This window comes from Vigna umbellata, chromosome 5, assembly GCF_029865625.1.
Source record: "Vigna umbellata cultivar VRB3 chromosome 5, Vumbellata_1.0, whole genome shotgun sequence".
Classification (NCBI taxonomy): Eukaryota; Viridiplantae; Streptophyta; class Magnoliopsida; order Fabales; family Fabaceae; genus Vigna; species Vigna umbellata.
In genome coordinates, this window is record NC_142169.1 from 59415051 (window position 1) to 59434861 (window position 19811).

The window sequence follows — 19811 nt, forward strand, 5'->3', positions numbered from 1 at the left end:
TTAAAGTAAATATAATTAAAAATTAATAAGAAATATTTCAATATACTGATCATTCAAGTTAAATAATTTCTCTTGTTGCAGATAGTGTTCTTGTAAAATAATTGGAATTATTCTATGTAACTTTTTATAATAATTTTACTTAAAAATAATTTTTAAAATTATAAACTAAAATTAAAACAAAAACTTAAAAAAAATATTGAAAAGTAAATATATATATATATATATATATATATATATATATATTCAAAACAATAAATTTAAATAAATTACTCGTTATTTAATTTATTTATTTTTATTATTTTGTATCTTAATTATTTATTGAATTTATTGTGTTATAATAAATATTAATAAAATTTAACTATAAAATGGAATATATTCAAAAACTAATTAGTTATATAAAAAACAATTAATTTCTATATAATTAAATTATTTAAATAGATATAATAAAATATTTATAATATAATTCATCAAATTTTTAACTTAATTGATTATATATAATATATATTTTTCTAATAATTAAGATATATATAATAAATTATATCTTCAAACCTGGATTAACTTTTACACAAATGTTTTCACAATAATACAAAAAGTTAAATTTAAGAAATGTCTTTCGTCTTTCATCTTTTTTAGCTTTTCTGTGTTTCCTCGTATCTAAGCATTGATTAAATTTTAGATATAAAATCAAAGATTAAATATATTTATAGTTTTTAAATTTGGACCATTGAAATTCTTTTTTATTCAGAATTTTTGTACATTTTCTTCTTAGATTATGTGATAAATATTCTTTTTTTTAAATTTAATTCTGTTAACTAACGTTTTAAATTACTGCTTGAATTAATTTTATTGTTTGACAAAATAACACGTTCAAATGTTAATAAAAAAGTTAATAGATGTTAAGTTAAAAAGATTATTCATTTTTAAAATTTGAAAAAAAAATGTTTGAAAATTTTAGAAAATAACAAAATTTAATTTGCACTACTATAAACATATTTAATTATAGCAATATTGAAATTGATATGGAATGTACCTTTTATATTTATATTTTTTTCAAGTTTAGCTTTGCTGTTTGTATTTTCAAATAATTTACTGTTTCAACTTTTTAAAAACATGACTTTAGTTTATACCTTAATTTTTTTAAAATAGTTCACATAATAACGATAATAAGAAATGATATCGTTAATTTTGTACACCTTAAATTATTTAAGAATATTTTATTTATATTTTTATACCTAGTTTCACCGTTGGTATTTGTTTATATGTTTATTAAGTTTAAAAGTAATGAATTAGTATAAATATTAAAATATTTTTTAACCCATATTTATATTAACAATAAATTAAAAGTTATTTAAAAATAATTTAATAAAATGTTGATAATTCAATATAAATGATTAAATGACCGCGTACAAATAAGTTATATTATTAACATGTTCTTATTAGTCTTTTACCTACATGAAGAAAGTAAAGACTGGTTACATACAAGTTTTAAATTGCTTTTTTCTATTCATATAATTATATTTTTTTTGTCACATTTTTCTTCTTTAAATATTATTTATTTACTTGTTTATAACGTGTCTTTCTTTACAACTCTTCATATGACAGCTTCATCTTAGATCAAAATCACATATTATATATATAAGTAGCTTTCACAAATATATTATGCACATTTTCTAATACTTTTACTTGTCAAATTACTATACATTTGACATTTTCCTCTCACCCTGTCAATCAAAACATTCTTTAATCAAACATAACCTTTATATGAGTAATATTAAATATTGTATAATAAAATTTAGAAGAATAAGTCTTTAGATGAATCACTCTTTATTTAAAAAAAATTACAGTTAATCAAATTAATTTCCTCTCATTATGATAAATTTTAATCTTCTTATGAATAAATTTCAGCAACCAATGCACAACCCCAAAAAATACAAAATTCATTTTAAAAAAAATGCTCTTAACAGATTTAGTAATTGAAACATGTATAATTTACAAGAGAAATAATAAAAGACTTAATTATCTAAATAGCCTTGATACATGATTCTTGATTGTTTTTGTACTTATGATAGCATCGCCTGCTTTGTAAAATCATTGTTAATGAATTTCACCTTACCATAATTAAAATTAAAACAATTATAGTACAACACATCAGAATCTCAAACAAACAAAATCTCCTAATCAAACTCAAGCATACCAACTTAGATTATTATAGCACTAAAATAATAAAAAAGTTGTATTTAACTTCACTTACTTTATAGAAAACTCAACTACTCTACAATAGCTCAAACGACTCCAGCTTAAGGAATTCTACCTGCACCTACAACTCACAAAAACATGATCAAGGTGTGTATCATTAGAACCATTGATAAAGAAAGAGTCTTATAGAAGATTCAGATGACACATGCAAAAACACTATGATTCACATGCAAAGAAAATGAGACAGACTAAAAAAAAGAGTAGAAATTACTTATTATTTTGGAGAAACTAATTGAGTATACTTGAAGATCTCGCTGTTGTGATCACTCAAACGGTTTATGATCTTCATACAGATGAACGCAAGTGAAAAATTCCTCAAGAGAAGTCATAAAACTCTAAAAAAAAGTGATTTGTAGAAAGATGATATATTTTAAAATAATGAAACTCATTTATTATTAAAATATTTATATTAAAATAATTTAATATTAAAATAATCGAGTTTTACTATTTTTGGAATACTACTACTTCTAAAATATCATTTTATAGGTTTTATACTAATAATAAAAATAACTTATAATAAAATTTTAAAATTATTTATTTTTTCATCTTACTTTAATAATTATGATAAAATTTAACTTTTTTTACCATAATAATGAATACACCCATTTTTATGACAGTACTATATGCATATATTTCCGTTAGTTAATTAATAAATTTTTTAGAGCTAAAGTTTGCTATAAAAAGCTGCTTTTTTATTTACTTATAATAAATTTATAAAATTATTTATTTTATATTTCATTTTATAATAATTATGACAAAATGTTTCCAGTAATTAATTAATAAATTCCTTAAAGGAAAAATATGTTAAACAAATATTTTCAATTACGACAAAGAACTTCTCTAAACCTACTTTTTGACTTAATTATATTACTATATTTGATGAATTCTATTGAGTTTCATTTAACATTTTCAATTAAAATTGAGTTGAATAATAAACTTGTAATTTTAAAATTTCATAAATTTAATCTAACAAAACTATGTAATGAATATCTGATTATTATTAAAGTTATTATATATTCTATCATATAAATCTTATTTTTTTATATGTTTTTGTTACTTTATAATTATTAAGAAACATTAAAAATATTTATTATATTGTTTGTTAAACAATTTTCTTAAATTACTCAAGTTAATAACCTATTAAATTGAATTGAGTTATTAAACAACAATAAACAATTTAACTCAATTCAATCTAATTAAATTTAATAAATAATTAAATTACATTACAATCCATGTAAAATACTTACATCCCTAATATTCTTTTAGCTAGCTCTTAACATATCAATTATTATTTTTAATTATTTTTTCATATGAATTTGTGTTGATTGTATTAATTAGAAACTTTCAAAATAATAACCTAGTTTTTTAATTTTAAATAGTATTATATATTTTAATTTCTAAATCAATATTTTAAAGTCACTTGTTAGCATTATCTTTTTATTTTTAAAGTAAGTTCTGTCTCACAATAAATAAATATATATATATATATATATATATATTGATAAATAATTAATTTAGTATAAAATTATTAAAAACCTGTTTGTTAATTTTGTATAGTTGTATTTTCATTTGATATATTCTATTTTTAAAAATTGGATTTTATTGAAGACTAAGTTCAAAGATGGAAATGAAAAACAAAAACACCAATTAAGGAAAATAGAGACGTGATAAGACTATATGAAGTGTATAAAAGTAACCATACATGTCATATGAAAAACCAGTTACAAAACTTATATAGGATGAGACCTAGATAGTGTTGATAGAAGAAGACAAGTTATTTCAGTTCAATTACTTGAAATAAGATTAATATAAATAAAAAATTAAAACGAAATCATAATACACTTGATGATACAAAATAAGATTAAAATATCAAATATAAACCTATTTAGATAAAAGTCAGTATAAAAAAACACTAGTAATAAAATATAAATAATTTATTCTTATATGTCTGATTTGAATGTTAAAGTGTTATTAAACACGCCATCTCTAATTAAGAAGACCTATTAAAACGAAAAGATCTCGAAACAAGTCAAAGAGATAACCATATAACTTGATCGCAAGGATAAAGACGTTTCTTACAAACATCATAAATTTAGGTAATATCTAATTATATCACTATTAAAAAATAAGAAAAAAACTGTCATTATAGATAATTTCTTCTAATCTATAAATAAAAAAGGTTGGTTAATAAAAATAAGAGTGACACAATAAATCTATATAAAAAAAAATATACCATCTAGTGTGAAGTTATATTGCAGCTATATTACCTTTATTTATCATGTTATATGATTATGTTAGAAATTTAAGATAAGTTAAAAAATTTACATTATTTATAAATCGATAAAATAGACAATATATAAATAAAAACTCTTCACAAATATATACTTTAAAGTATTGGTTGATTGTAATATTGTGATATATTATATATATAAATTTATTGGTAACTTATTGATATTCAAATTTCATATTGTTTCTCCTTGAAAAGCATTCATGTAGATTACACGTTTTACACTTGACACAATGGTTTTAGACAGATGCATGGCCTAATTTCAGTCAATATGGTTTTTTTTAAGGATTTTGAGTCGTTTGGAACAAGTCAGGCTGCATGGTCCATTGTCCAACCATTACCTGTGAATGTAATAACCACTTTCTTCTTATTAGTTAGGTGGGAGAGGGTGGAAAATAGATCAGATGATATGATTGTTAAAAGTAATTTTTCAGTTATTAATATATTTTTTTAATATGAGAAAGGATTGAATTTGGTTTAAAATAATTTTAAAAGAATTACACTTTATTTTCACTGTTTATATTCCTAATTAAGATTACAATTAATTATTCATTAGATGATGAAAAAATGGATTATGAAGATGATAGATACTGTCTTATAGTCATTCTAGAAGTATATAGATGAAAACAAATTATAAACACTTTTAAGAAAAAACAATAATTAAATAAACTTTTCCATAAATTAAGATTGATTTACGCATATAAACTCTTATGTGCAGTTTTTTTTTTTTTAAATTTGTTTAAACGTAAGTATTATCTGTAAGTTACTTTTAGTATAAAAGATAATTTGCTTATCTCATAGGAATACTTTTGATAAATTTATTTAAAATACTCAAAAAAAAACTTACATTCTCCGATATATATATATATATATATATATATATATATATATATATATATATATATATATATATATATATATATATATATTACAAGAAAAATTAAACAATTATTAAAATTTGTTGATAGATTAAAATTATCGATGACTTAATAATGATAAAAAAATATCATAATTTATCAATAAATTTTATCAATGGATAAAATTTGTTTTTAATAAATATGACAATTAAAATCTATTAATAAATCTATCGATAATTATCGATAGTTGAAATTTATTGGTAAATATAAAAAATTGTTTTTTTTCTTACTCCTCGTCATGGTTACCTATGTCGTAATTGTCGCCTTTGATTATTTCTCCCTCTTCTCTTGTTCCTTTATCATTGTTGTTACTGCTACCATTTTTATTGTTATTGTCTTTGTCACCATCGTTTTTGTGGTTGTCGGTTCCTTTTCTACATAATTCTCTTTCACCTCTTCTTTCTTATTCTATTATTATCATTATTATTCTAATCCATGTCAATTAATTTATAACAAATATTTCAAAAAAAATAGTGAAGAAATGTACACACATTTTACCAAACAAATTATGGATGGATTTTAAAAAAAATACAATTATCGACATGGTCAAAGCTCAAAACGAGAATTTTGACAATCATTTTACTAATGAATGTTATCGAAAAATTCATTAACGAATATTTTCATGTAATAAAAATTTGAATTTCCTAACAGATATTATTAAAGAATTTTACCAATAAAAATATGTAAAGATCTATAAAATAGTTTTAGAATGACAATAGGTTGAAAATAATAATACATGATTATTTTATTAATAAAAAGCTTAACTACAAATATATTTTATGTTTATCGAGTTTCATTTTATAAAATTTCATCATCTTGCTGAACATCTTTTCTTAAATCCTCCTCTCATATCTCTCTAAAATTTATGACTTTGTCGTTATATATTATTTGATTAGAAATAGTAGTTGGACTCACAATAAAGAATCTTAATACTTTATCTTATTAGATTAATGAATAAACTAAGTTCTTTTTATGCTATTTTTCTATAGTCAAATTTGTTATAAATGGTTGTATATGCTCCATTATAATTTAAAGTAAGTCTCTGTATGTATGTGGTCTTATTGGTATGTTCAAATTGTTGATCCAATTTTCCTATGTGTATTATCTATGAGGGTGAGTTGTTGGAGGATTACTTTTAAAACTTTAGAGCGTCAATCAAAGTAAGGGAAACTAGATTAAGTTTAAATAGCAATATTAAATCGTGGTTTGATTTGATGAACCGATTGTGAAATTGTGATTGATATATTGGAATGTAACTATTTGATGTTATGCTTATATATTTGTGTCAATCTAATATATCTAATTGGGTATAAAGTTGCTTAAGATGGTATACTATAGTCTTTGAGTTAGAAACGATTAGAGATTGACCTCATTTAGGTATATTGGATATATAATTTTGTATGTTAGGTTAGAAGCTAAAATTGTGTACTTGAATTGCTTGGGTTTTGTTGATTGGTTATTAGTGAGAATTTCTTTGTGAGATATCAAATTGATCAAAGTGATGTTTCCTGGTGTTGAAACAAAGTTATATTGTATTAGAATGAAACGTAATAAGCAATGAAAAAGCTCAGAAAAATCCAAATTGATAAATCAAATCTCGCAAAGAAACTCAACCTTTTTGATGTAGCATTGGACGTTCCTACAACATCGCTATGCGCTAATCAAATAGTGTTTCCTTGTCGAACTAAATATAATCTTAGTACATTTGGGCGCAAAAGTGATAGTGAACTTATTGTTTTGTTAGTGTTGAGTGCCACCCATGGATTGTTAGATGCAATTTGGAATTTAAAATTCAAAAATAACTTTAGGGATTTGGACACTATTATAGTTTTGTTGAACAACAAAAAGGTGTTGAGCGCCCTTGGTTGCGTTAAGTACAATTTCTATTAATAAAATAATTTTCAAGAATAAAAACAGATGTTTTTCACAACTTTGTTTTTCATCAATATAATACAATTCACATTACATATAAAAATATAAACATAAAATTTTCATTTATACATAACCAACATAGAACCAAATAAAAATTACCTATAGATGAGATTTTTCTTTTCTGCCTCACTCACTTAAGCAAAAGACATCAAAAACAAACCTTTTGTTTTATTTTAATTTAAGAAAAAATCTCTCACTTCAACAAAAATAAAATAAAAACAAATGTTTGAAAAAAAATTTCAAACCACTTTACAATGCACAACATCAATCCAAAATAGCTTACAATATTTTCAACAAGATACAAATACTATCATACAATTACTTTATATTTATAAACATCAATAATTTGTTTCTAACTCACAGAGACTACTTCTAACTCTAATTGGTTTCCTATGATTTAAGTGCAAAATCCAAACAAAACTAAGATACCAATTTATTCAAAGTTTTACCAAATTATTAAATTCATAAATTTCTACTTCCAACCTCAATATCAATTCAAGACTCAAGCAAATGAAAGTAGCTAAACTCTATTAATCTTTTACGGAGAAAATATGACAAATTATATCAAACTTAAAAAAAAAAATAGAGAGAATTATGATAATTTTTGAGGGAAATAAAAATATAAAATTGGAATGGGAGGTTATTGGGCCTCTTTGATGCTTATAACTAATGATGGCATGAAAACTTTAGGCTTTCAAATTCAATCACGTATCTGCTAAAATTATATTCAATTGATCCTCTAATGCTGTTCCTCTTGGTGCCATACACGGCCCGAAATTTTGGGCCTTTTCCTTATAAAAATTTATTATCAATTAAAAGAAAGTGATTGTTGGCGTTTTTAGATACTTATTATTTAAGTTGCTTACATAATTGAAATCTGTTATTGTGTTTAGCTATCATTTCAGACTTATTTTGATTATTTATGCAAAACAGGCAACTAATATTTGTTAGAGTGAAATAATAATTTTCAATTATTTCTGTTAAAAGCACATTTCTGGGGTGAATTCCAAAGACGAAAAAGAAACCAACATGAAGCAGTAAAATTCTAAAATTAGAGAATAATAATGATGAGTTCAACAAGGGGTGGACTTGGTGTACGTGAAAAGGGGTGAAAGCTGAAAAGGAAATTGAAGTGTTTGTTTCACGTTAAGCAACAAGTCCAAAAAAACTGAAAAATTAGCAAAACAGCCCCAAACATTAGTTTTATTATATTCCAAAATCACCCAAAATTTGAAGTTGGTGTCCCCTTTCCCTTTTCCCTCTATTCTCTCCTTTGTATTTGTATAGTTCAGTTCTGTGGTTGCCGACGCAACGTCTATCGCACACACGCATCGCTCTTCACTCTCTCACTCTCTCACTCTCACTCTCACGGAGAACGCCAGAAAGATCGCAAATGCAAGACATTTTCGGATCAGTTCGCAGATCACTGGTATTCCGCGGTTCGCCGGAGAGCGATGAGACCTCGCTCGGAGTCGGAGGAAGCCTCGTCGATAAGATCAGTTATTGTATACGAACTTCCAGAGTCTTCTCCAAACCCTCGCCGCCGTCGCCTTCGCCGTCTATTCCTGAGGACGCTGCGCCTCCGATCCGATGGCGGAAAGGCGAGTTGATCGGTTGCGGTGCCTTTGGCCAAGTCTACGTTGGAATGAATATCGATTCCGGAGAGCTTCTGGCGGTTAAACAGGTCAATTACTTTCTCCGTCCTTTGTTCGTTGTTGACTTCATCGTTAATTTATGCTTTCTAGTTTATCTTCGTTTAGAATAGTTTTTTTTTTTTTTTTTTGGAGTTCAGTTCTTAGCATCTGCTTGTTTATTCTTTTTCGTTTCATTCTTTATTAGAATTGGCTTTGTTAGGTGAGTCTGTCATTGCGATCCTCAATAAGTTGAAATTAATGTGGTTATAGCTTTATCGCTAATTGATTTCGTTTTCTGCTCTGGTTTTTAGGTTTTGATTGCGGCGAGTAGTGCTTCGAAGGAGAAGGCACAGGTTTGTTGTCTGATCAAATCCCATTCGCAACTACTTCTGATTTCATCGACTAAAGCCAGCCAATTGTTGTAACTTGCATATTATAGACGTTTGTTAGTTGTTTATACAGTTCTAAATGATAAACCGGATCGTTGTAACTTATAGATGTTTGATCTTTCCTTTTCGGTTAGTTGCTACATTTTTCTTTTCACTAAAGGCATTACGTATATTTTTTCATCTGAATTTTCCTTTTTGCTGTTAGCTGTTACAATTTTCTTTTCTAGAGAGGCATTACTATTTTATTTTGTCATATTTGTTTTTTCCTTATGCGGTTCCTTAATTAATGTTTTGATATACTACTAACAGGCTCACATAAAAGAGCTAGAAGAAGAAGTTAAATTACTTAAAGACCTTTCTCATCCAAACATTGTTGTGAGTATGATATTCTATGGATGAAAGACACTTCAGGCAAATTTAGTTCAGACGACTATTTCTTGACTGTATATTTTTATGCTGCAGAGATATTTGGGTACGGTCAGAGAAGAGGACACCCTAAATATTCTCTTGGAGTTTGTTCCAGGTGGATCCATATCATCGCTGTTGGGGAAGTTTGGGGCTTTCCCTGAGGCTGTAAGTTTTAGTTACTGAGCTGCTATACTTTTTTTTTTTTTAAATTGTTTTTTGTAATCTAAATCAATTCAACTAATTCATTCAACAGGTAATAAGAACCTACACGAAGCAGCTACTACTTGGACTTGAATACTTGCACAAAAATGGAATCATGCACAGAGACATTAAGGTGAATTATATTTCACTGATACTCATGTTATCTTGGTTCTTATCTGGTGGCTGATGTTCAAGTTGTAATTAATTTCAGGGGGCCAATATTCTGGTAGATAATAAAGGGTGCATAAAACTTGCAGACTTTGGGGCATCCAAACAGGTCGTTGAGCTGGTAATCTCAGTCTTATCTGTTGCTCTACTATTATTTATATTGCTTTACCTTTGTGAGGCTTCTTCTGTTTGAAAATTTGTTTAAGCAGTGTTTTTTCTTTATCTAGGCAACCATTTCCGGGGCCAAGTCCATGAAGGGTACTCCATATTGGATGGCTCCAGAAGTTATTCTCCAGACTGGGCATAGCTTGTAAGGACATTAAATCTCTAGACATATTTTAACATGTTATTCTGTTATTAGTATGGTTTAACGTGATTGAGAAACCGAAAGTTTCTTCTGGTTAGATATCACTTGCTATCATAGTTGTGACTGATTGTTTACAATTCCAGGTGTCTACCATTCTGTGTATCAAGTTGTCTTACAATTTCCTGCCTTAAATATACAATGATGGTTTCTGTTAGAAATAGAAACCTTTGGTTGAGATATTGAAGAAGTTAGTGGCAGGAATTTTCAGCAAGATACATAGGCTAAATATGCTTTTAAAGTTTCTAGTCCTAAGCAATTTGAAGCAGAGTCATAATTGCTTTCGTCTCAGTTGTCATGTCTTGAAGAAAGAGTTGTATGTTTTAGAAACTGATTCTACCTTTGAAATTCTACTAGGAGATTCTTATATACTGTTCTTGGTGTATTTCTTGAATTTTATTTTGTTTAGTTCTTTTCTGCAATTGTATAATATATCTTTTTGAAATGGTGTTTCATTTGATGTTAACTAAATAAAAACGTTTTCATTTCAGCTCTGCTGACATATGGAGTGTGGGTTGTACCGTGATTGAGATGGCCACTGGAAAGCCTCCCTGGAGTCAGCAATACCAACAAGAGGTATCTCATTATGAGTCCTTAAATTATGCTTAAGGTTCTCTCTGAATCTACTAAAAGACAAAACTTTCAGGTTGCTGTTCTCTTCCATATAGGGACAACTAAGTCTCATCCACCAATCCCTGATCATCTTTCTGCTGCAGCAAAAGATTTTCTGCTAAAATGTTTGCAGAAGTAGGTTTCATCTGCTTCTCTTGCATTACAAATTCCTAGTTTTAGTGTGTTTCTTTGTGATTAATACTTGTCTCAAAGCATATGATGGAAGATTGATCAACTAAACATTATTGAGTTTTTATTTTTTTGGTGGGTGGAGCGGGGCGTGGAGGGGGTATGGGGAGAAAGATCCATCAGCACATTTCTATATTAAAAGTGACTTAACTTTCAATGTGTGCGTTGTGTGTAAAAGAGAGAATATATGCCTAGTATGCTTTTTTTTTTTTTCAAAGTTTGTTTATCAGATTACAAAAATCATGTAAATTTATAATCTTTTTGTAGGGAACCGGTCTTGAGGTCATCGGCATCAGAACTGCTGCAGGTGATACTTCAAGCATCTCTTTTAGACTGCGCATCTGAAGTGTATAATATTTTTGTGTAGCCATTTTAGTAATATTGATTGGTAGAAGACTCTACTTTTTTATTCTTATTGCTGCTGTTAACAGTGTTTTGCATGAAATATTTCAGCTCTCCCTAACATTATTTTAAGTTTGTAACTGACTGCAGCATCCCTTTGTAACTGGTGAACATATGACTTCTCTTACTTTGTCATCTAATGTCACGGTATGTAAAATTGATGTGATATTTGAAAGGCTATTGTATCTTTTACAAACCAATTTTTAAGAAAAAATTGCTTTCACTGCTGACAGGAAAATTTTATAGCTTCATCACCATCATGTACCCCAAATGATGAATCCATGTAAGTGTTGAATATTTCCTTCAAGGACTTGTAAGATTTGGTAGTTATTTATGTGGAGCATATAATGGAGCTATAATTTCAATATTATATTTTTCTTGATGCTAGTGAATGGCAATATGGTTTTATTTAGCAATTTTTTTGTAATTTATGTAGCCTTTGCTCTTCAACAGTAAATCCTCTGGACTCGGGAAATAAACAATTGTGGGGAATGAGCAATGATGATGATGATATGTGTGTAATTGACGACAAAGAAGAGTTCTCGCATAATGATGTTAAATACAAATCACTGATGTCAACTGATATTGAGGTGATTGTAGGTCCTTATTGTTTTATTTAAATATGAAATTAATGACTTCTCAGACACATTTTATTTCATGTAGAGTTTCAACCCAATGTCTGATCCCTCTGATGATTGGGGGTGTAAATTTGATGCAAGTTCAGAACTGGAAAATCGAGAGGTCAATTTTGTCACAGATGAAAATTACATGCCACCTGATCAGTCAGGGGATGATAAGGGGCAGCCAGATTTTTCCTTTCCAGGTGTCCCATCTCTTTCAGAGGAAGATGATGAACTCACAGAGTCAAAAATCAAAGCCTTTTTGGATGAGAAGGTATTGCTTTTTGTTGAAATCAAGTTTGTCGTTTCGCTGTAAATTCATCAATTTTTTTGTGTACTAACTGTTGTGTCATATGTTGATCATACATTTATGACAGGCTCTTGAACTGAAAAAGCTACAGACACCTTTATATGAAGAGTTTTACAACAGTTTAAATACATCCTGTTCTCCCAATGTTGACAGGACAAGTGATGATACTGCTTCTCGAAATTTTTTGAAATTACCTCCTAAAAGCAGGTCACCTAATCGAGTACCAATCAGCACACCATCTAAAGCCATCGATAATACTGGAAGTCCTGGAAGTAATGGCCAGTCCTCATCTACTGTTGGCCATGTAAATAACCATACATCTCAGGATATTCCAGCATCTCCCCTTAATGAATGGAAAGGAGTGATAGTTGACTCTCAGCAGCAGCCTAGTAGCCCAAGGTTTGTTTGTTTTTGCCTTGCCTTGCTTTTCTAAGCTTGAATTGTTTTCAGAAATATAAAGTAATTTAAGCACTGTATGTTGTACTTGCAGTCTAAGCTTTTCTGAGAGACAGAGGAAATGGAAAGAAGAGCTTGACCAGGAGCTTGAGAGAAAGCGAGGTTCGAAATCTTTTTACTAACATAACTAATAAGTTTCTATAATTCCTGATTTTGCAACCGTCATTAAGTTTGGCTGTATTAGTTAATTCGATCCTTAAGTTTAGTACATATTTAGTCAATTTAATTTAATACATAATATCTAGTACGAAGTCAATTGATTTAGTTAAATTGAAGTATCAAAGTGACCATAATTGTCAAATAGTTACTAAATTGACTAATTTGATGTGTTAATTTGAATAATCAAATTAATTGATAAGTATCCAATAGACGAAATTGCCAAATTTTGGTATTAGATTGACTAATTTGGAACCAAATTGACTAATTTGGAACCAAATTGACTAATTTGATAATGAATGAACCAAATTGGCGCTGTCAATTTCAACAGTCAAATTAATTGATAATTATTTATTACAGTCAATAAAATCTCCTTTTTTGTAATATCAGGGATCAAATTGAGCAACGATGCTAGTTTTAAGGATGAAATTATAATGCTGGAACCAAATTGAAAGTGTCAATTCCAAGAATCAAATTAGTTGATATTTATTACAATTAAACAAGATCGTTTTCCTTGTAATACCCGAGACCAAACCATGATGTTAATGTTAAGGATTAAGTTTATAATTTAGAACTCTTACTCAATTTGACTGTTATGTAAGCGAGAGACACGAACAGAGAATTCAAAGTTGTCATTGTCTTCAACATTCTTTCTCATGAGCAGAGAATGCTAGCGACTCTCTCACATTCCTTCTAAAAATCGTACTTTATTCTTAACACAATTAAAACATAATATGTTAGCTGAATTTGGTAGGATTCATTAATTTACAAGTTGATTTGGACAAATATTGCAGAAATGATGCGTCAGGCTGGCATGGGCGGAAAGACATCTTCACCAAAGGATCGAGCTTTACATCGGCAGAGGGAGCGAACAAGATTTGCTTCTCCCAGCAAATAAGAAACTCGTTAGAGTGTTCATGCTGCGTTAACTACTGAGATTGCAAACACGTGTTACTGCAGTTTTCCTGAGGTCGTTAATGTTATATATCCAATTGGGCCTTTTTGCCTTATAAAAAAAATCACATGCTAATCTTTGTCGTATTGTTGTGCCATGTAAAGCTTTTTATACATGCTTTACTTTGAAAATTTTTACTTTTCTTTGGGGTTTTAGAGATGCATGGCCGTCAACTTTATGCCCTTTTTGTATTATGAAAATAGAAATAATCAGAACTATGTGGCACAAGATTGCCTATGAATCTGTTGCCACTTGTCTATGTTTCCCCTGCTAATTGGTTTCCAATGGTAATTTGTGATCTGATTTTACTACTACAGTACGAAATTAATCTATTGATGACAGGAAACTTCTCACGGGTAGAACTAGAACTATTATTTAGAATCGTCAACTTCTGTAGAATAGAACATAATTATTTTGTTGAGATGTGAACTAGTTAGTTGGTTATTGGACTTGAACACTCAATCTAGTCTTACACCTTTTGCATGAAAATTTTTTCCGCATTGTTTTCTAGTATAGCTGATGCACATTGGTTAAGGTGTTCTTTTATTCCATAAATTTCTTCTGATACTTCTCATGTATTTCGGAATGGATTTTTTAGAATATATGAAAAACGTATTCTGGAAAGTTTAATTAGGAATGAATGAGAGGTGACTCGGTTTAAGAAATTGAATCCCATCTGTTAAAAAAGGGTAATAAATCACTTATCATTTTAATATTTCTGGCATACATGTGACAATAAAGAAGCGAGAAGAGTAATATATTTGATAAAATAAAAAACACTTAACCAACAATAAGTCTACTTCATATTTCGACTATTTTTATTAGGATTAAATATATTTTTAAATTTGGATGTAAAATTTGATATAGTGTATATCTTAAATTTTAATACATTTTAAAAATAAATGAATATAATTTTTTTAACTTAATAATATTAATTTTTTTAGACTTATTAAATACTGTTCTAGGTTGATATATCAAAGTTAAGAAAAAAAAATCAATTTTACCTCAAAGAATAAAAAGCATATTAAACCCTTTTTCATTATTATAGTCGGATCAATATGTGCTGTTTGTTTAATTAAATGTACCTTGCTGAACGATCAAGTGTTGGCCAACAAAAGTAGTAGATTTGGACTAGAGAAAGGTTAACTAAATAGGGCAATACAAGTTGACATAAAACTCGTGAAAATTAGATAGAGTTTTGTCATTAATGTATCTTCTCATACAATAATTTATACAATAATACTTTCTATACCATAATATCGATATGTCCCAAAAAAATTAACATTCATTACATTCTTCTTTCTTTCTCTCAATTATAAAATTTCTAGTATCCAGACAAATACCAAACCAATTCATTACCAACATAATATAAAAGAAATATTGTTTTATCCATTATACAGTATATAAAAAAAAATATTTTTACCAGCCAATCTGATCCATAAATCATTTGGGTAAAATGTCATGTTTATAGCGAGTAATAAAAAACTGCAAGGTAGTCTATACATTAATTCATTGAAACGTGAGTTCAAACCACGAGCTTATGACATGTTTTTTGAGGAAACAAATGTTTAGAAAAGGAGCAAAACATAGCAAAAGATAAAGATATTATGCATGCGCTTTGGAGAAGTAGCATTACTTTTGAAGTTAAAACGTATTTCTTTATTCTAAAAAATTTAATAAAATCCCTTCCTTCAGACGTTTCAGATAAAACTGCCATCATGAAAGGCATAAACGTAATATATATTTTCAAATTTTTGGAGGAGGGAATTTCACAGTTGCTGCCGGTCGTTGTTTCACTCCATTTAGTATTCCCTCACTTTGCTGTGCATTTTTCCTGCTCTTCAACGGTGAAACAAATCTGGTTGCCAATCTTGAAGGAGAGAAAGATCGACATAGTTTTGATGTAAGTGATCCCTTTGAAGAACTCTTTCTCAAATTCACTACCCCGTCATTTTTTTTCTCAGTTTTCTTACTCCTTAATGGCGAGGAAGCTAATAATCTCGCCGCGACTCTAGAAGGAGAGAAAGATCGAAACCATCTCTTTGGAGAACTCTTCTTGCTTAAACTCAAATTCGTAGTGGCAGGTCTCGCAAGCGAAGAGGAAATAGAAAAAGTTGATGGGTTTTTAACTTTGCCTTGAAATTGGGAAGCTTTTTCAGCCGGGCACTTCATCAAACACTTGTGTTGTGCTCCCATGTTTCTTGATATGACAGGAGACTTTGTCTTGCAAAACTGTTGTTGCCTTGAAAAATGTGTAGAGAAGAACAAAGGTCTATTCTTGGTAGATACCTTTAAACACTTAACATCATTCTGTTTCTGAAACTCTGCAGCTTTTGGAGGAGAAACCTTAAAGTCGATCCTAGAACGAGCTCGCAGAGGTTGTGGGGAATCAGAAACTACTTTTGTTTGTTTCTCTTTTTTCCTTCTATCATGGAGCTCTGTGTTTTCAGGGTCAGCTTTCTTATTTGACAGTTGGGACAGTGGAGTTTGTGGGGCCTTGCTGCCACTTTTCTTACTCACAGCTGAAACTATTTCTCTAGTAAATCGACTTGCCTGTAAAATTTCTCCCACAGTCTCATCAACAAGCATTAAGGACAATGACATTTGTCTCCATTCTTCACCTGCATAAACATTTTCTTTTACACATGAACTTCAATGGTTGCACATGACAAGTTAATTCACAATGATTTCGGAACTTACTCGGTGGATATCTTCTTGCTGCATCCTGCTTGTTCCTTCAAATATATGAATAATCACAATTACAACTAGTATTTTTTTTACCCCTTTCATACAGATTTTATCATTTTAAACATACGGTTCAAATCAACAATCATAAAAACCGTTTTTTTTTATTATAATAGTGCAATTGTACATACAAATTATTGAAACAAGCAAGTTTTATAAATTTTTACAAAGGATAAATTGTGCTTGCATGACTTTATTATAAAGAGATCATGACACAATTTGTAAGGGAGAGGAGAAATTGTGTAAATGAAACACAACTTTGATTTTTTTTTCTTTTTAATTTGAAAAAAAGTTGTACAAATTTCATTAGACCTAATATGATTTGAATTGAAATCATGCAAAATAATAGAATTTACATATTGCATGGCTTCATTTCCAAGTGTAAGACCATTTGGATTTTTTTTAGAAATCTAAAATCATGTCATACAATTAAGTCATTTGTCCATTTCCATAATATTTTTAATACTTGCTAATTCTACTAAGCTGTTTATAAAATTGGAGATTATGGTAAGAAAAACCCATAAAAGTTTATACTTTTCATCATATTTTACAATATCTAATGAGAAAATATAAGGCCCTGTAATATAATCTTAAAATAAGATGCATGCAAAACCAAAATTTACCCGACTGATTCTTGCTTGCACCTGAAAGTGGTGGTCGGAGGGAGGAGACTTACCCCTGAGACCACCGTCGTTCCACCGGCCACAGTGTACTGAAGTTCGTGTAGTCGAACGATGCACTGATCTACCTTCAATCACCCACCACAACAATTCAATTTTAAGCTCAGCCAAAAAAAAAATCAACAAAGCAAAGAAAAAAAAATGAATAACGTGGATTAACGTATCACCTTGTTGAGTGTTTCTCTGATTAGAACAGGATTCAGAATCAACATTCTATTTTGTTTTGGTGAGGTTCTACCAATCATCTTTGCAGAAAGGGTTTCAAAATTTCAAAACTGTAGACTCCTTTATCATCACTCAATTTATTTATTTAAAAATAAGATTTTGATACATAAATTTTTTATATTTATTTAATATTATTATTTTTAAACATAAAAATTTATTTTTTGTAATGCTCTTCTCCTATTCTTCGCAGGAAACGTTTACGACTGTTACTCAACCGTTCTGTTTTAATTTTAAAAACAAGAAATCACGTTACTGTTTTCAACTCAGCCAATCTTCTTTCAGAGAATAAAAACACTTAAAAATCGTTATATTAGAATAAATGACCATTTCGATTCTTAACGTTAGAGTTGTAACTCTTTTGCTGGGTATTTTGTTCTTTAACTTTGATCTTTTCAGAACTGAAATCAGCTAAATTAATGATCATTATTAATTCCAAAAAGAATATAGATTAATCTGACAATGCTGGAAAATAAGTCATCCAAATTCTCTCACTTCGCAAAGCGTTTTAAACGTAAAGGCACTAAGAAAATATAGCCTGTTTCAACTCAATAAATATGAAGGCATGATGATGTTGTCAAGAATTACACAATACCACTTGAGGGGCCATTACATATCTCAATGTCCCATAACGGCTAGCTTTCAAAAACTCAAGATCAGATATAAAACTTTTCCAAACCTAAATAAGTTTATAAAATAAATATTTTGATTGAAAAAATATTTAAGAATAAAATTGGATCTCTTTATATAAATAGTATAGATGTGAAAATTAGGTAATGTAAAATTTCTAGACTAATATTTTCTACAAGTACAAGATTATTTGCATTTATAATTTTATATATTTTATATTTATGTAGTTAAATATATTTTTTGTTTTTAAATTTTGATTCAAAAGTGAAATTTATTTACGTTTTAAAGGTGTTCAAATTTTAAAAATAATAAATATAATTAAACAATATTGTAAGTCGAGTTTAGATTGTTTATACATGTTTTTAACTCAAATATCAATCTAAAATATCTTTTTAACACATAAAAAAAATTAACTTTGTTGAATTGAAAAAATATAACAATTTATTTTTAAAGGTAAAAAAAAAATATATCATTGAAATAAAGACGAATTTCAATTTTTATTTAAGTTTAAATATTACAAACATATTTAATGTATTTACATTTATAATTTAATTGAATATTTAAAGTGTTTATTGTGAGGGCTTGTAAGAATATAAAAGAGCCATTGGACCTTATGTGAGGCAACTAGACCAAACCAAGGACAACTTAGCCTTAGGAAAGTCTGATTCAGTTGCTTGAGCTCTCTCCCTCTCTAAAACTCTTTTGCCTTAAATTCTCTCTGCCTTCTCTCTAAAAATTTACATTCACTAAACCAATCTTGGATTTGAAGGTGCTCAAGCGTTCACCACACCGAAGGCTTCCTTTTAACCCGATCATATTTTCGTTTGGACCGGTAAGTGATTTTCCCCCTTTCCTTCGCTGTTTCTGGAGCCTAGGGCATGCAACTTTATTGGTTGCATGTTGCTAGTGGGGTTTCGTCTTTATATTTTCTGTCAAATCAAGCTCTAAGAGCTGTTGCTGTCACCACTTTGGTGGTTTGTAGGGTCAGGTTGAGTTCTTGTGCTGTGAAGGGTACTGTTAGGACAGTTTCAATTAGTTGTGCTTGGAGAAACCCAGGTAAAGGAAGCTAGTTATATTTTTTTAGGAGCTGTATGATGTGCATGTTTGATAAATTGTGAATTGTCTTACTGTTATACTATATTTTGGTGGTGAGCATGTTGAGTTGCATTTGTTGATAATGTGAAATTTGTGTAACCATGGTGTGCTGATTATTATTTGACTTGGATGAGTTTGTTGGCTGTACTTGATTTTGTTAGAGAGGTTTGGAGTAAGAATTCT

The 19811-nt window shown here is 28.5% G+C and overlaps 2 protein-coding genes across 2 annotated transcripts; one reads left to right on the plus strand and one right to left on the minus strand.

Annotated features, from left to right (window-relative positions):
* Nucleotides 1-8607: 8607 nt before the first annotated feature.
* Nucleotides 8608-14515, plus strand: NP2 (NPK1-related protein kinase 2). Its single transcript, XM_047323993.2, has 17 exons — nucleotides 8608-9076; nucleotides 9338-9379; nucleotides 9725-9790; nucleotides 9878-9988; nucleotides 10077-10157; nucleotides 10236-10313; nucleotides 10420-10502; nucleotides 11048-11132; nucleotides 11203-11303; nucleotides 11625-11664; nucleotides 11850-11906; nucleotides 11993-12042; nucleotides 12196-12349; nucleotides 12423-12653; nucleotides 12757-13088; nucleotides 13180-13247; nucleotides 14096-14515. The coding sequence occupies exons 1-17, from the start codon at nucleotides 8786-8788 to the stop codon at nucleotides 14197-14199; spliced, it is 1974 nt and encodes a 657-aa protein (XP_047179949.1). The 5' UTR covers nucleotides 8608-8785; the 3' UTR covers nucleotides 14200-14515.
* Nucleotides 14516-15871: 1356 nt separating this feature from the next.
* LOC124846672 (microtubule-binding protein TANGLED) lies at nucleotides 15872-17926 on the minus strand. Its single transcript, XM_047323988.2, has 4 exons — nucleotides 17849-17926; nucleotides 17625-17749; nucleotides 16957-16991; nucleotides 15872-16877 (listed from the first exon to the last, which is right to left on the minus strand). The coding sequence occupies exons 1-4, from the start codon at nucleotides 17924-17926 to the stop codon at nucleotides 16003-16005; spliced, it is 1113 nt and encodes a 370-aa protein (XP_047179944.2). The 3' UTR covers nucleotides 15872-16002.
* Nucleotides 17927-19811: the final 1885 nt, after the last annotated feature.

Excerpts from the sequence above, each read along its gene's own strand:
- NP2 (XM_047323993.2), top strand. The coding sequence starts at position 8,786 with ATGCAAGACATTTTCGGATCAGTTCGCAGATCACTGGTATTCCGCGGT. Across the intron at positions 10,314-10,419 it reads CCAAACAGGTCGTTGAGCTG|GCAACCATTTCCGGGGCCAA; the intron begins GTAATCTCAGTC and ends TTCTTTATCTAG. Across the intron at positions 13,089-13,179 it reads CAGCAGCCTAGTAGCCCAAG|TCTAAGCTTTTCTGAGAGAC; the intron begins GTTTGTTTGTTT and ends TTGTACTTGCAG.
- LOC124846672 (XM_047323988.2), bottom strand. The coding sequence starts at position 17,926 with ATGATTGGTAGAACCTCACCAAAACAAAATAGAATGTTGATTCTGAAT. Across the intron at positions 17,750-17,848 it reads TCAGAGAAACACTCAACAAG|GTAGATCAGTGCATCGTTCG; the intron begins GTGATACGTTAA and ends GGGTGATTGAAG. Across the intron at positions 16,992-17,624 it reads TGCAAGCAAGAATCAGTCGG|GAACAAGCAGGATGCAGCAA; the intron begins GTAAATTTTGGT and ends ATATATTTGAAG.